The 16,715-nt window shown below is 37.3% G+C and overlaps 2 protein-coding genes across 3 annotated transcripts; one reads left to right on the forward strand and one right to left on the reverse strand.

Annotated features, from left to right (window-relative positions):
* Positions 1 to 2,740: 2,740 nt before the first annotated feature.
* On the reverse strand, positions 2,741 to 10,111 carry LOC120000030 (F-box/LRR-repeat protein 4-like). Of its 2 annotated transcripts, none has more exons than XM_038847904.1 (8): positions 9,621 to 10,111; positions 8,990 to 9,232; positions 7,611 to 8,017; positions 7,060 to 7,272; positions 5,685 to 5,877; positions 5,131 to 5,207; positions 4,724 to 4,874; positions 2,741 to 3,269 (listed from the first exon to the last, which is right to left on the reverse strand). In XM_038847904.1, the coding sequence occupies exons 1-8, from the start codon at positions 9,885 to 9,887 to the stop codon at positions 2,973 to 2,975; spliced, it is 1,848 nt and encodes a 615-aa protein (XP_038703832.1). In that variant the 5' UTR covers positions 9,888 to 10,111; the 3' UTR covers positions 2,741 to 2,972. The 2 variants fall into 2 exon arrangements, with proteins under 2 accessions (XP_038703832.1, XP_038703837.1); XM_038847909.1 differs by having other exon boundaries at positions 7,060 to 7,245; positions 9,621 to 10,110.
* Positions 10,112 to 11,338: 1,227 nt separating this feature from the next.
* LOC120008099 (calcium-binding protein 39-like) lies at positions 11,339 to 16,549 on the forward strand. Its single transcript, XM_038858650.1, has 11 exons — positions 11,339 to 11,693; positions 12,221 to 12,385; positions 12,465 to 12,583; positions 13,306 to 13,380; positions 14,233 to 14,326; positions 14,433 to 14,492; positions 14,787 to 14,852; positions 14,934 to 15,032; positions 15,731 to 15,775; positions 16,014 to 16,116; positions 16,242 to 16,549. The coding sequence occupies exons 1-11, from the start codon at positions 11,571 to 11,573 to the stop codon at positions 16,328 to 16,330; spliced, it is 1,038 nt and encodes a 345-aa protein (XP_038714578.1). The 5' UTR covers positions 11,339 to 11,570; the 3' UTR covers positions 16,331 to 16,549.
* The last annotated feature ends 166 nt before the right edge of the window (positions 16,550 to 16,715 follow it).

The following is a 16,715-nucleotide window of genomic DNA, read 5'->3' on the forward strand; positions in this document are numbered from 1 at the left end:
TCTTTTATTTTCATTTTCTGTTTTCAATTGATTTTATATAAATTAATTGCTTAGGGCGGTTTGATTTGTTTTCTGTTTTTTTTTTTTCCAGCAAACTTCTTTCTTTTCGTTTTATTTTTTCATGTTGTTTTCAAGTGATTTCATGTTTCCCGTGTTTTCTAAAATGAGTAATGAAATGTGTTTTTCAAAGTTATTTTCAAAAAAATGCATGGAAGATAAGCATACCAAACAGATTCGCTAGTGTTTTTGGTTGGTAGAAATTAGTTTTTAGTCGGTACCAATCCTCAATAGGTTTGTTTGATATATGGTTTGTGGGTTATTGCTCGAGCCTGACAAATTTGTCTGATCTAGTGCACACCCAAAAGTAGAATAGTGACTGGAAGTACATTTGGAGGCATTTACCATATCTAATGAGATGCTCTAAACAAGTTATTTGGTGCTTGCCTTGCTCTCCCATTGATTAAGGCAAGACGAGCTCCTAATGCACTATTCTAGGGGATTGCTTTACCATATCTAATGGGATGCTCTAAACGAGTTAAGATAGAGCTCTGGAAGTAACAAGCTGAGCGAGGATCTCCTTTTTAAAACCAAACTCGACTGTAACAACTCAGTTATATCCCTATTTAAGAAAAGTAAATTTCTTTTAGATTCGTGATTAAGGCAAGACAACCATCTAGATACGTCATTGATGACATACTTCATGAGAAGCTTATGAGAAAATCATAAAGTTCTGACAAAGGCGAATCCCGCTAGATTATATAACCCGAAGAATTTATCATTTTCCCTATTGTTGACCTAACAAGGTAAGAAAAAGAAAATAACCTATAAATAATACATTCCTCTCCCCATTATTTACTCTCACAACAATTTTCACTTAGTTGTTCAAATCTCTTAAGGCATTAGACTTCTCATTTTGTCGTTTCAATGACCATGTATAGATTCATAGACGACACAAGATGCATCAATTTCCTTCCTCACATACAATTTACTTGTAGCATATGCAACCGCATTGTGGTTGGCATTGAATCCTACCAAATGCACTATCGACATCATATGCTATTAGGCGAGCTTCAACTTCTCCGCCTCAGATGGGAATCGAACCTTAGACCTCCTATTGTGTATCCAACGATGCACAACAACTCCTCGAATTTTCAATACCAAGATCCCCAGAGGAACTGGGATTTGAGTCCGGTAATGACTTATACCCCATCGATTGTTAGCGCGCATCGGCTGATTAATGAGGAAGATCTCCTGCCTCCTATGCTACTTGAGCATATAGAGATGGGTTTAGGGAGAGTTTCTAGGAATGATCAAGTGTGGGATTTGGTTACTGAACAGATAAATCAATTACTTGACCTAGATGAGTTTAGAGACCACAGACACTGAAAGATGTTAAAATTGGTTTGTAGCCAACAACTATGGAAAATGAGATCTATATATAATTATATATGCATATGTTTTTGTCTTTGTCATCATGGCTATTAGGGTATTGTTGAGGTTTCTTGTTCTTGTTATATCATCACACGATGAGACTTCTGGTTGTGGGAACTGTTGAAATTCGCCAAACACAATTCAAAGATATTATCCGCTCCGGACTACGGATTTATTTTTCATGAGCCGATGGCATAATGATTCTTAGGTGGAGAAAACAGTCTTTAGTGCGAGAGTAGTTGAGCTTTATTTATAAAACCACTTACTCAGCTAAGGTTAACAGCAACCTGTCCAATAATTGATGTCAAAATGTATGTTCAAGAGCTTGAGTCTTGTGTGGTGCCCCGGCTGCAACCAGTTTCTGCATGTTACAAGTTTTGTGTTGCCCCACGATTTCTTAAGATTGTTTCGACTCCCGTAGTTACTGCCTTGAGGTAGTGATGCCAAATCCCACCTCGCCGGACCAGCCATGCCGGCTTGCCTTCCTACTCTAACGGGCCGTGCAATGCTGGTCTGCTTAACTCAAAACACCTAGCCAAGGCCAAGACCTGAGAGTTCAAACCGCACTCAAAGATGGAGCATTTCCATTCTTTACTGTGATCTACAAAGAGCAACTCTTTTCAAAACAAAAGGTGCTGGGTTGGAATCCCATTCAAATTAAAGATTCTTGTGGTTCTGGAGGATTCAGGTCAAGAAAAAACCCGAAACGGGGAATTTGCTCCCCTTAATTTCCTTGTGTGAAAAATATAAAATTTTGTTGTAAACAGTAGTCTCATTCTCATGCAAGATGTTGGTATGTTAAATATGCAAATAAACCCTGATGCTGAAACCACTAGGCACGGCTCTCGTTAACTCTCAAGCGGCTTGTAGACAATATACTGCGTCGGGAAAGAATAGTAGGGAAACCGATGGATGAGTGAACTGATGGATGAGTGGATCGATGGAGGTTGCCTGCATGGTTCTACACAGAGGAGGTGTCGTAGGTGTGGTAACAACTCGACATTAACATAGTGGTTTTTTTGGCATAGTGGTTATATAGCATAGGATTAAGAGGTGAAAGTTCTATCAGATTGGGTGTTTGAATCAATTAGAGGTAATATTTTACAAGTATCACAGACCGATAGCATGGGCCTGAGAGGAGATTAGAATCCTATTATAGACTTCATCTTAACTTCGATTCAAGACTAGATTGGTGACCCGTTATGTGCACAAAATGATCATCCCGAGTTTAAAACTAACCAAGCGGTCATAAAATGACCGCCCGATCACCAAAAAAAAGCGTCACCGTTTTTTTAAGGAAAAAAAGATATATCCTTTAGCCACTCTGTCCTCTCTTGTCCTATATATCAAAGAAAATCTTCTACATGAAAGTGCAAAGGCATCGCCTGTTAACAGAATGCACCCAACACATTATTAGAAAATGTTGCACAGATTACATTATTACATAAAGATATATAATTTACCTAAGAACAGATACCATTATAAGTATCTATAAAGACATTAAACAACCATGCACATCCTTGCACCTTATGATGCGGGATCTAGAGGTCTATGCAGAGGTAGGAAATGATGGAGCCTGCTCTCCTTTTGGTCCTCTGGCTAACCTTCCACTTCTCAACCAGAACCTTTTTAATGTTTGTGCAACCAGAGATTACAGTAGCAACTCCAGCTGAAGTTACATTTGGACAATAAACCATGTGGCAGGTCTCCAGCATGGAGCAATTTCTCACAAGATGTGCAAGACCAACATCTGTAATCTGACGGCAGTGTGACAACACTATTTCCTTCAGTAATGGGCAGCCTTCTCCTAGCTCAGCCATTGCCATATCGCCCAAGTTCTGACCAAACAGAAAAGTAACAAAGCAAGTCAGTTTATGAGGAATTGCAAGCTGTAGAATTGTGTAATTTGGAATTCTTATAATTTCGCAACATGGGTATCAATATGTTAACAGCTTCCACTTCATCTTGCAAATGGACAATTTACGTGCTTTTCGCAAAAGCACATTACTACCGCCTTTAAACTATTTAGGGCAAATGACCAGTTTGGAAGTCAATGAAATGATCTGTCATGCATAAAAGCATCAGAGGCCATTATCACTGTCCCAAACCCACCATGTGATTAAAACATATTTGAAATAACCAACCAAGAAATGGCATATTGAATGATCAGAACAAGCACACTTATTTGGGGTAATCAGGAATTCAGGATGGGAATAATCCAAACATGAAACGCACTACGTTTCAAAGTTAGGCATATGAGGGGGAAGGACAAAGAAAAAAAGAGTTTTGACACAAGATGACTGAAGTTGCGAGGGATGAGCTTTGAATTCATACAGTAGTTTACTGAGAGATTGAAATAAAAAATTAAAGGCCATATAGTAGTTAAAAGTAAAATACCATAAATATTAGAGAGAAAGAAATGTGAAAGGATAAGAAATAGAACCATTAAAGCAGGTATATATTCAATTTACCTTACAAAAAATGCCAACCAAGTTACTGATTAGAGGATGAAGGGGCAAGGAATGATAGTAAGATAGACCGCAGATTGGAGGAAGAGGAATCATAGTAAGAGAATATGCAAATAAACGGAAAAGCAATTATATGGCAATGAGAATAAGGAAAAGAAGCGTGTCTGGAACAAGCAGTTTCAAAAAAACAAGACACATCAAACATAGACCAAATATCGGTGACATGAATAAATATGGAGTTTTTAAGTAACAACCAGAAAATCTATAAAATGCGGCATACCAATAGCTACATCTTGCAACAAAAGAAGAACCTGGTCTGGACCGAAAGTGTATGCAGTGCGGTCTAGTGAGCTTGCTTTTACTGGTTGCCTGGTTGGTACTCATTAATTAACTCGGGAAAGATTAATGACCTAAGAGATGAGACTATAACAAAACCCTCAAAATTCCCAAGTTTTCCAAATTGATGGATATATAATGAGCATCTGCTCATATCCACCCGTCATTTTTTCGTGTGGTTTCTATGAAATCTGGAATAAGGTAAACTTTAATCATTTTTCCATGCAAGTAAGAGAGTAGACCAGACAAGCCACAAAATAGGAACTTCCATAGGTTGACTGCAAAGTATGGAGATTGAGTTATACGTTCGCTGATGCAATTTGGCCAGCAAAAGATTTCTACCAGAACTAAAGAATAGGAAACAGGAATTACGTCATGATGTCATCATAAGAGCTAGGAGCGAAATCAATGGGCGCACGGTAAGATAAATGTTATAATGATGAAGGCCAGGCAAAGGGGAAGAGTGGGAGAAAGAAGAAAGAACACACCTGAAGGACGCTTACATCAAGGTAAGTGAGTTCAGGGCACCCCCTAGCAATAGCTATTATTCCAGCATCACCAATCTGGTGGCAGCCACTCACATTTAGATGTCTTAAGGAACACCCCTGGCCGATGGCAATAAGGGCATCATCCCCTACCCTAATGAACAAAAGTAAGATGCGTCAGATTCAGGACAGTAAAGTTGTATAATTCCACAAAGCTCCCTATGATGTGTGCTACAGCCCTCACAAATTCAACAGTGAAAAAACAATGGGATCGCCAAAATTTGCATGCAAGTTAGGCAGTTAAGAGGAACATTTTCTACAGACTCAAGCACACAGAGATTATCTCTCCATGTACACACGTGGAAGGAACCCAGCGTCTAATTGTATAGAGATTGTGCAGAAAACTTTACCTATCACAAAATCGAAGGCTAAGATCCGTGAGAGACTTACAAAACTCACCGACAGCTTTGATTCCCTTGTTTCCAATCTATCATGAACAAAAAAAAGATATTTAAGGAAAGGCAGGGACTTTCTGTCAAGAAAAGGAAACAGGGTAGCATGTCATACAGTATATAGGTACATGTGTACATGCCTGCATGAACTAGCCTTCTAGAACTTGAGCAACTTTTCAAGATCCAAAAAAGACTGCTCTACAATTTATTTTCAAGCAATAATATGCTCACTAAAAGATAAACATTTTGCATGAAACATCTTCGATCAGGCATTCTAAACCTCGACCATTTTCATGGCCAAACGATCGTACATTGTATTCCAACCGGATAAGGCTTTGATGAATGCTTAATTGACAGTCAGGGAAAGTGGAAATTTTTTAACAACAATATATCTTCTTGACAAAATCATCAGAGAAAAACTAAATTTAAAGAGATCTTTATGAACTTTACAAGTGAGAGCACGTGAGAGGCGAGGAGGGGAGGAGGGGGGGAGAGAGAGGGAGACAGGGGACCTCATAGCATCGACGAATATGAAGCTTCTTCAAATTCCTGCAACCACTAGCTATACTGCAAATGGCATCATCTCCAACCCCAGAGCAATCAACCAAATGGAGAGCTTGCAAGAATTCACAGCCTCTTCCAACTTCCAGAAGAGCATTATTGCCAATCCTTTGGCAATATAACAATGCCAGCTCCGTAAGGCGCCTGCAAGTAACCCAATGCTTCAATATCAAAAAGTACCAAATGACAGTACACAGGGAGAAGTTAGTGTGTCAGCCACCAGCCAATCATAGCATGGCCCAACAGAATTCCATTTCTTTCCAACCAATGACCTAACAAATACATTTTAAAGTGGGAGAAGAAATCTCAATTTTTTCCTTTCTAAACACAGGAGAAGAAATCTCTGATTAAATAGAATGTCAAAAGAAACATCATCCTACCTATAGGATTATTTAACCATAGTACACACCAGACTTCTACAACAATGAAAGACCGAATATGTAAAGACGGGTTGGAGAATTGATTATATCAATTGTAATCACCCCGATATGTTGAGTCAAATTTTGGGTTGAATGAAGTGTAACAAGAAACACCAACCTGCCTATGACAAGCAGAAACCATAGTATAATACATCAGACCTCCATGATAATGAAAGACAATATCATATGAAAATGAAAGGGAGAACAACCTTCTCCCAGGCAATATGAGTTCAGTTATAATCAACCAAAAAAGCTACGTCAAATACATCTTAGAAATGTAATAAAACAGAATGCAGATTAGGAAAATTAATTTATATTCAGGACAATCCTTGGGAAACAGACAAAGGAGGGAACCAGTCTATGTTTTAAAGATAAATTGATTAAAAATGAGGAATCATTTGAGACCTATAGAACACAATTATACATAAAAAGCGGAAATGAAAAACATGCTAAAACATTCCTATTGCTTAATTGAGTAAAAATGAGGTATTGTTTGAGACTTTGAGACCTATAGAACACAATTATACATAGAAAAAGGGGAAATGAAAAAACCACTAACACATTCCTAATGAAAAATGAAATCAATACTAATGATGTTCTTAATTGTGAAGGGTGAAAGATCTGTATTAATAACAAGAAAACTTCCAGCTAATACTATTTATAATATTTATTTAGTAAAGAGCGAACTTCCAAGTAATGCTATTTACTAAATATGTATATTATATCGAATGTTTCGCATCTTATCATCCTATTCAGTGAAATTCGTAATTCCGCCACCACATGCAGTTTAAGTGATTTAGCATGACTTACAAAGCAAAGAATGCTAGCAAGCTATACAGCATAGCATGAATTATTCAAGTACTGCATACAAAACCACTTAGTCTAAGAAAATGACAGAGAAAAATACCGGCAAGATCTTCCGATTGACTCCAATCCCAAAGTTCCAATATTGTGACAACCATTTACTTCAAGATGTGTAAGTTCTGTACAACCAGTTGCAATTGCTTCCAATCCTATGTCGCTCAGGAAATAGCAATCACTTAAGGTAAGGTTTTTCAACTTCTTACACCCCTTCCCCACGGCACGTAAACCCCTGCCAAGGGAAACAGGCTGGATCAAGCTGCATCACTCATCCCAAAAATATAAAAGGATAACAAGTATTATTACACATTTAAGTAGCTAGTCAAAACCCAGTTACAGTATAAGTACTGATTTATTATTAAGACTTATATGATGGTGCTGATAAAACGGCAAAAAGAAAACACAATTGTTAGAATGCGGCCGCATCCACAAGTTTGTTATGCATGGGGGGCCAGGGAAAAGGAAAGGATCCAATAAAAGTTGACCAAAGGTTAAGCTATCCTAATAAATGAAACCACTAGGGAAAAAAGAGCGAACTGCTCTAATTGGGGACATAGAAAATTTCATAACTTGGGGATTAGAATAAAAGAAACTAACTTGTCAGTGAATTGCTGGAAACTGTATAAAGCCAGTAGCTCCAGCGATAAACATGATGTGCCCACAGTCGTCAAAGCATCATCTGTAACATTGATGCATTGAAGCTTCAAAACTTTCAATACAGGGCAGCCTTGGGCCACAGCAACAACCCCTTTGTTGTGGATGAATTCTGAATCCAATGATAACGTCTCAAGTGACTTGCAATGAGCTCCGATTGATTCCAGTGATACATCAGTTATTTTTGCACAAGCAGCGACACCAAGAGATTTTAGTGATTTCCCACAGCCTTGGGCTAATTCAACCAAACCCAAGTCGGTCAAGCCTTCACAAAACCTCAAGTTCAAATCTTCAAGTAGTTTACAAGACTTTCCAACAGTAGAGAGACCTTGATCGCCAACATAGCAACCCTGGCAGAAACCAATATTGAACACAAAGGATTAGGTATAGAATATTTGGATCATAAACTGCACATGAGAGGGGAATGCTAAAAAGTATGGGGAATTACTTAAGGCAAGCCAACAGTTTAACTCATTCCAGGCAGCAATACCTTACTTTCAAGAAAATAAAATTCGCATGAGACAAAGGTCATGTCTCAGGAACTATAGATAGACCTTTCTGGCTCCTTCAGCATGCTACACAATAGGGTCCACGTTTTACAAACAATCCACCCGGACATTTAACACCCTACTCGGATTACTGCAGAAGAGTGGACTTAAATGTAACACTGGATAGACAGAACCAGACCCTATAGCAGGCTTGTATCCATCTTCAGGGAATAACACATTTGCTAATTTGGCGTCAAAAGTTTTACAACAGCATCTCTCAGCAGCAAAGTCAGTCAGTGCTATGGCGATCTAAGCAGAATTCAAGCTCATTCCCATTATAAATGGTTTACATTTTTTCCTAAATTTACAGCTATTTTTTAACAGATACAAACATTGTCTCTCTCTTTTTTAATAGTAAGTATCCTTTTATATCTAAAATAAAGACGAAACATACTTATCAAAAATCACTCTTGCTATGCTCACGTTCCATGAGCTCCATAGTGTTTTACAGATGCAGTGAACTTTGGGAAGAAGTTGCTTTATATCTAAAATCCAGTGTCCTCCCAAAAATCCATATCAGAGGTTAACCTCTTCAAATGTAATTACACTTGGAAGACGGGTGGCAGCATCAGTTTCTCCCTAAAAGTTGGCATTAAAAAAAAAATTGGCGCTCCTTCTAAATACACGAAAAACTCAAATAGAATATGAGGAAACGAGCCGAACAAGCTAACACTAACACTTGCCGAATTACAAACTTAGGCCAATCAACTATAAAAAACAATATCCATAAATTATTTCCAAAGAAGAATTTCAAATTTAAGACAGAAAACTTACCTGTAAATCCAGGGATTTCAAGGAACCGCAACTAGAAGCTAGGGAAGTTAAACCCGAAGATGATACATTGGAGCACCAGATTAAGCTTAACCTTTCCAGTTGTGGAAACTCGTCACCAATAGCGCTCAATCCAGCATCAGAAAGAAAGTAGGGCTCACTCTCACTGTCTTCATATCCACTTTTTTCACCCAAGTGCAGCTTACGATATGGAAGTTGAGATTTATCACTACCACGTCTTCTCCCCTGTGTAATACATTCTCTAAAATCGTCAGCATGTAAGCATAAACTATCCTATAATTTTCAAACCAAATCATTACCCAATATTTCCTCGCAAATTTTAAAGCAGATAGACAATAAAAAACTTGATTCCCATGACTTATGGCTAAAAACCCTTTTCCTTCCCGTCCTATCCAACATTAAAGATGCTGTATCTTGTCTGTTCATTTCCTACTTTGATAAATTATAGTGTGACAATCAACAATTCAATTAAAATTAAAAAAAAAGAAAAGGAATCACCATACATCACCTTAATCAATTCAATTGCATAAATAAACTTTTTTTTATTTTTTTAAAAAAGCCAACGAGTGATACGCATATGTAATTATACAATTGAGTGAAGGATGGGTCTTACGGGCTGGACGGGGACCGAAACAGAGAGGCGTTCATCGATGTGGATGTTCTTAACACTAAGAAATCGGCGGGAGAGAAGCCTGAGGAAGACATCGGGGGTCCCCGAGGCACCGATTCGGAGTGTGGTCCGGCTAAGACGGTCGAGCGCCAGCCACCGCTTACACACCAAGGAACAGGCGTCCCTGCTGGGCTTCGAATCCAGGTGCGTAAACACCTCCAGGATCAGCTCATCCGGGAGGAAGGTGTTGATTCGATCATGCCCTCGCATGTTGATGTGTATATCGCTCACTGTTAATTTCACTTTTCATCTGATTGATTCGAAGGAGACGGAGAATCAAAGAGAGGGAATCGGGAGAAGGAGAGTGCGCGAAGGTTGAGCTCCTGTTACGTTTTGAGCAAGCACTCGGTGGAGTCGGTGTTTGGATTGGCACGATTGCCCTCGTTCTGTAAACTTAACTACCATCGCGGGTCAATCCGCTTTGATTCGGGGATTGCTGTTTTTAATTCGCGATCATTTATAGAAGGTGGCGACACGTGCGCAATTTTGTACATTCTAGTCTTTTTCTTTTCTTTTCTTTTCTTTTCTTTTCTTTTCTTCCTTTTTGTCTTCAATTTTTAATTATTTAGGTTTTTCAATAAGAAGATAATAACATGGCGCCTCTCTAAACTAGCCGCCTCTCTTTTTTTTCTCAGGAAAAAAAATTCTCAAAAGAAAAAAGAAGAGGAAGGTGTCCAGCCTATCTCCTTTTTTTCTTCCTCCCCAGTGGTAGTTATCTACTATAAATATCTTTGTTTTTGTGTTGAATAAAGTTTTGATTCAGGTCGTTTAAAATCTAAATCTCATCCATCTATTGAGATTTCATGATCATCGATTATTTATGTGTGTTCCGACTATAAATATTTGGTGCAAGCAATGGTGGATCTATGAAATCAATTTGGGGGATTGGTTAGTGGTGGAGCAAGAAATGGTTGATGGGGTTGGGGGGCAACGATCATGAAATTTTTTTTGGGATTATTTATGAAAAATGACTGAAAATATGTAAATATTTATATGGTTGTTAAATTACACATCACACACTAAAATACAAAATATAAAATATTCAAGATAAAAATAAAAATAAAACAAACAATCATCTAAGTTGTGCTAGATAATTTGTCAGTTGAACTGTTGCCTGCTTGGGTTTAAGTCATTAAATGCGACTTCTATATCTGGTGAAGATCGGTTTCTCTCAATAAAGGAGAAATCAAGATTTTTGATCTAGAACCATTATTTTTTGTCTTTTCTTATTTGTTTGTTTAGTTTGTTTGGGTATATTTCGGTGTAGTTTGATTTAGTCCGGGGTAGTTTAGTATTTGTAATTTCCTTACATGATCCAGTGTTGTCCAATATTTATAAATTCCAATGTTGTTTCTATGGCCTTGGCTATCATGAGATGAAATAATGGGGGTACTACTTTCAAAAAAGGAGAGGTAATAACATGTTTTTATAACAGATTTTGTTCTCCTAAAAATGAAAGTATTCTAATTTGCTTAATGTTACATTTTTAGTTAATTGTTGATTAAAGCCATTAAATTAAAATTGACATAAAGTTAATCATGGTTTAAAGTGTGATCAATAAGCAGTGAGGACTGAGGACTCTTAAAAAAATTCGCTGTTCTTCCCTTGATCTAGCGTATCCTCTCCTCAGAACCATCTATTTATGCCTGGATAAAGTAAGACCAACCCAAACACACCAAACTCTTTTTCTTTTTTCTTTTTTTTTAAAATCAATGCAAGCACTGTGATTGCATGTTTAGGCGATCTACAACAAGGAGAAGAAGAAAAGCAGATTAGAGCTACGATCAAACCCCTAGACCAGGAAGAGCACCTTGTCTACTGCTGCAGATTTCCTCTCCTTTGTCGAGCAATAGGGGAGAGGCACTAAGAGGAAGAAAAAGAGAGAATTCGATCATGTCGTTCTCATTCTTTAAGCCGTCGCGGCCCAAGACACCGCAGGAGGTGGCGAAGGCGATCAAAGACAGCCTCGTCGCCCTCGATACCAAAACCGTCGTCGAAGTTAAGGCCCTCGAAAAGGTTTTGTTTCATTAGAACGTGATTTTTCAACTCGAATTGCTGTTAATGCTGAAATTTTCGTGTGGATTATCCTGAATTATTGTATTGAATGGCGGTTTTGCTGTTAATTTTGCTTGCTTTTTGGTCCACTATGACTTTTACTTCTGTTTATTGACAAGACTTACAATTCTGCGATCTTTGAAGCTTGATTTGTGTAGTAGTTGGAATTTGTTGAATGTGAAGTGCCATTGTTGATAGCTGTGTCCTGCAATGAACCAGAATGAAAATCTGAAAATAATTTTAGACGTATGATGACACTGCCTATTTTTGGTGCTTGATTGATGACTAGTGATTACTTCTTGATATTTGTCATTGGTGCTGACTTTCAACTTGTTAAATAAGCTGTACTTCTAAAAGCAACAATTGTTTGAGGATAGGGTGAAAAAGAATCTTTGAAAATGAGGGAGCCGCACTTCTTCAGGAGGTTGGATTTTAATACTTAATAATACTCTTTACTCTTTTTTCTCCTCAAATATGTTTTGTTACAGGCTTTGGAAGAAGTAGATAAGAATTTTGCAACAATGAGATGCATGCTATGTGGAGACGGGGAAGTTGAACCTAACGTGGAACAAGTTTCACAGCTTGCGATTGAATTCTGTAAAGAGGATGTTCTTGCTCTTTTGCTTCACAAGTTGCCCATATTGGGATGGGAAGTAAGTTACCATGGAATCTAAGGCTGTAGTGCATTTTATCATGTTTAATGCACAAAATGATGTGATATATACAATGCAGGCAAGGAAGGATTTAGTACACTGTTGGTCCATATTGTTGAAGCAAATGGTTGGCTCTACACATTGCTGTGTACAATATATTGAGAACCATCTTGAGTTACTAGACTTTCTTGTTGTTTGGTAAGGTTATGCAATGTCTGTATGTCTTTGTCTTCTTTTTCTAAATGCTTTATGTCTCATGCACTGCAGATATGAAATATCTTAATTAACCTCACAACACAAACCTCTCCATCTCCATAATCCACTTGTTTTATAGGGAAATTCTCGACCTCTTAGGTTCATATCAAAAGTGGGGTTATAAATATAGTACACTTTTGGCCTTTTCTCCCCATAATTCTTCACAATGACAATTAATCTAATTTCAGTCTACAATCTTCATTTTTTACCATCATACAATATGATAATGACAACCTGATTTAATTCGTTAATCAAAAGTTTTACAATTTCCGTTTATACTAATTATGACATGTTGCGAAGATGTTGATCTATTTAATAATAAATTTTTGCTTTGTTTTTTTCCCCTGAGTTGTTTATTTCACCAGATTTTTCTTGGACTAATTTAAATTGCAGCAGCTATATGTGGGAAAAATCTGTTTCCCCCCCTTTTCGAAAGGCAAAGAAAAGGAAATTATTTAAAATTTCTTGCTGATCAGTGAAATTTAGCTTGATTGTGGATATCTGCTATTAATTGTCTTTAAATTAAACAATGATGCCATCGTGCCTTCATATCATCATCATCCTTATATTATGTGGCAGGAAATAAGAGTTGTTCCAAGTCATTTTCAATTTAATGCTAATCTTGACAGGGGTGCTCATGGCTTATTTATATCTTTTTTGAGCAGCTATGATAACAAGGAAATTGCCTTGAATTGTGGACAAATGTTGCGGGAGTGCATCAAATTTCCAACACTTGCAAAGTAAGACAGTTTAGGACTTTCTCAACTGTTGAAAGTTTTTGATTGAAGTTTTTATTTGATCCAATTCTGTGAAAGATTCAATGTTAAACGACTAATTACCATTTTAGATTGTGATATAGTAGAATCATAGAAATAACTCTTCTTGCACTTTTTGGTTGCCCATGGGCGGCATATAATATGTGAGCAACACATGAATGCTTTTAACTTTTCAAGTAGTTGACACTCTGTTTTAGTCCTTTTCATTATCATTGTTGCCAAAACCATAGGCATTATGACGCAAGCGGAAACAACAAAGGAAATCAAACCAACGTTTGATTGAAACAAAGAACACTGGAGTCCACCAGATTTGAGAGAAAGCTCTCTAGGGTTTCAATATATTTCATAAAATAAGAAGTTAATGACCACAAGGGCCGGCTACAACCCTAAAAGGATGAAAAACGCAAAAATGTAAAATTACGACAATGCCCATGAAACATAAAATGACCCATTTAAGGCCCTAAACGATGGAATTTTGCAAAACTAAGGTGGGCTGGGGGCCAGAGGCGCCTAGTTCTGTTCAGCATGTCGTTCCGCTTCAACCAGTCTAATTTCGTCCAATTCTGACAACGTGGCAATTTTCAATCCTACTAAGCAGTTTTATTGTAAATATAGCAACTAGTCCTATATCACATTATCATTACATTCTTACTGTATCGATGATAATTGATTTGCAAGTCTTACTTTTTCGTGAGTGAGAATTTCAGTAGATTCTTTATCTCTTCCTGATATATTTATCTGGATTGATGTTTCCATGTGAGAACAGAGAACAGTGTTCTTTTCTCCTCACAAACATAGTTTTGATTGATTTTTCAGATACATACTAGAGTCTGCAAGCTTTGAATTGTTCTTCAAATTCGTGGAGTTACCGAACTTTGACATTGCTTCTGATGCTTTCTCTACCTTTAAGGTCAGATCCATTAGTTGTAAGTTTTCTTTGCTTCTTTATGTTCACCTGGTAGTTTAAGGCCCTTTGTTTGCTACTGCTTCATATTTCTTTAATGATTGTGTGGCAGGATCTTCTTACTAAACATAGTGATGTGGTATCTGCATTTTTGGCTGCTCATTATGAAGAGGTACTCTTCCTCCTTAACCCCTTTCATGTAATCATGTTATGAGTCTGAGTGGATGCACACAGTGCAAACTTTTTCTTAGGAACTGTTCACCAATTGATGTTTGTTGATTTTCAATTTTTACCACACTGGAGATCTACTTGGCCAAATAATTTACTGGATCCTAGATTAAACTGTGTGATCACCCCTCAACTTGTGCACCAGAATGTTGCAGCTAGTGAAGAAGCTTGCTTCCCAACTATGTCTGCTTATTTATTGCTTTTGAACCTTTTAGCTAATGTGATGCTGTTGTTCCAGTTCTTTGATCTTTACGAAAAACTCATGACATCTTCGAATTACGTGACAAGAAGGCAATCTTTAAAGGTTAGTTCCCTCTGTAATGTTTTTCCTCCCTCATCTTTTGTTTAGTTCTATGGGTTGCTGATTAAATGTTCGTGTATTTAGCTTCTCTCGGAATTCCTTTTGGAGTCTCCAAATTCCCAAGTAATGAAGCGCTATATTTTAGAAGTTCGGTACATGAAAGTCATGATGACATTGCTGAAGGTAAATATAACTGTTATATTTTTGATCTCATGTGGCATTGTTTTACAGGATCTATGATCAATGTTGTAAACTGTTACATGGATCCTTAGGTTATATTAGACTCAAAATATGTGCTGCCAATTGACTGACATTGAGTTGCAGTTCTAATATTTATGATCTGTTTGCATGTTAAACAATAGAAATTCTCATCGCATCCTCGTTTTTAAATTTTTTTTTTTGGCTAGTCTAATTGTCCTGGTTCCATTAGTACTAATTTGTTAGTACCTTTTCACACTATAATATGATCTCAACTAATGGGACACTTCCTAGGATGTCTCTCCACATGGTAAGCCATATTTACACCTGGTGGTAGCTAATCAATAATATTATCAATCCTAGATCCATGGTTTACCTATGGACAAAAAGGGTTGGTTTTGGGTGGCATCTCTCCCTCTAAATTCTCGAGTAAATGTGTGGGTCTGGGGCTTTGAAATTTGAATGGGTCACGCTAAATCTGAGGCTGCTGCTACAGCCATTAAATCTCCTTTTTTTTTGACTTGGCTGTTGGGTAAAGAGTATCCTACTTGTTGACATCATCACTCCATGATGAACAAACTTTTGTGTTTACTATAGATGAGATTTTTGGAAGGACTTCTTTCAAATGGTTCCTTCTCTGTGCCCTAACTTGCTTTTTATATTATTTTTGTTGGTCTGTGCAGGATTCAAGGAAAAACATTCAAATAGCATCTTTCCACATTTTCAAGGTATCTGTATATATTGATGAGTATCAGTGTATGTATAAAACATTTCTGTGTTTCTATATAGAACTTGTTAATTAGTGTGCCATAGGCTTCCCCTCGGATGCTGGAGTCTGTAACACCTCAAGTTTGTTCCGAAACAGCGAAACTTCAGTTCTTTTTGCCGCCTTGACCATAGGCCTTTTCACTTTCATTGTATATACAGTATGATTTAGTGATTTGTCATCCGTCATTTTACTTGCAGGTTTTTGTTGCTAATCCTAATAAGCCTCGCGAAATAAAGGTTATTTTGGCAAAAAATCATGATAAGTTGCTACAATTGCTTCAGAATTTGTCTCTTGGGAAAGGTAACTTTTTGTTTTTCTTAGAAAGCACCCTTCAACGCCCATAAGATTTCTTCTACTGCCGTAGGATAGTTGTTCAAGATCTTTGTTTAAAAATCATATCCTCTGATGCCTACTACTCTTTTTAGGTTCTGATGATGAACAATTTGAAGAGGAGAAGGAACTTATCATGAAGGAGATTGAAAGATTATCTCGCTTGCCTGAACTTGTGTCATAGGTTTCTTCTCCAACTGCCTTTATCCTTAATATTCTGATCCTAATCCTAAAGGTTAATGCGTGTTATTTATACATAGTGTTCTGCAATCATGGGTAACACTGATGAATTTCAAAAGCACTAAAACGGAGTGTAAGGTTGTGCTGTTGTAATACTGTTCATTTGTTTGAGTGAAAACGTAAGTTGTGTGCTGAGAAGAATGCGTAGATCGTTGGTTTTGTTCGGTTTTAATGGCCAAAATTAAGATTAGGGGTTTGTCATTCCGGATTGAACCCTAAATCTTCATAACATAGTAGTTATAATCAGTTAGGGAAGCATCTTGGATCATTATATATATATATTGTTATTGTTAGTATAAGAGGGAATTCGAATTTTGTTTTGGTTCAAA

The sequence above is a fragment of the Tripterygium wilfordii genome, chromosome 1, assembly GCF_013401445.1.
Source record: "Tripterygium wilfordii isolate XIE 37 chromosome 1, ASM1340144v1, whole genome shotgun sequence".
Taxonomy (NCBI): Eukaryota; Viridiplantae; Streptophyta; class Magnoliopsida; order Celastrales; family Celastraceae; genus Tripterygium; species Tripterygium wilfordii.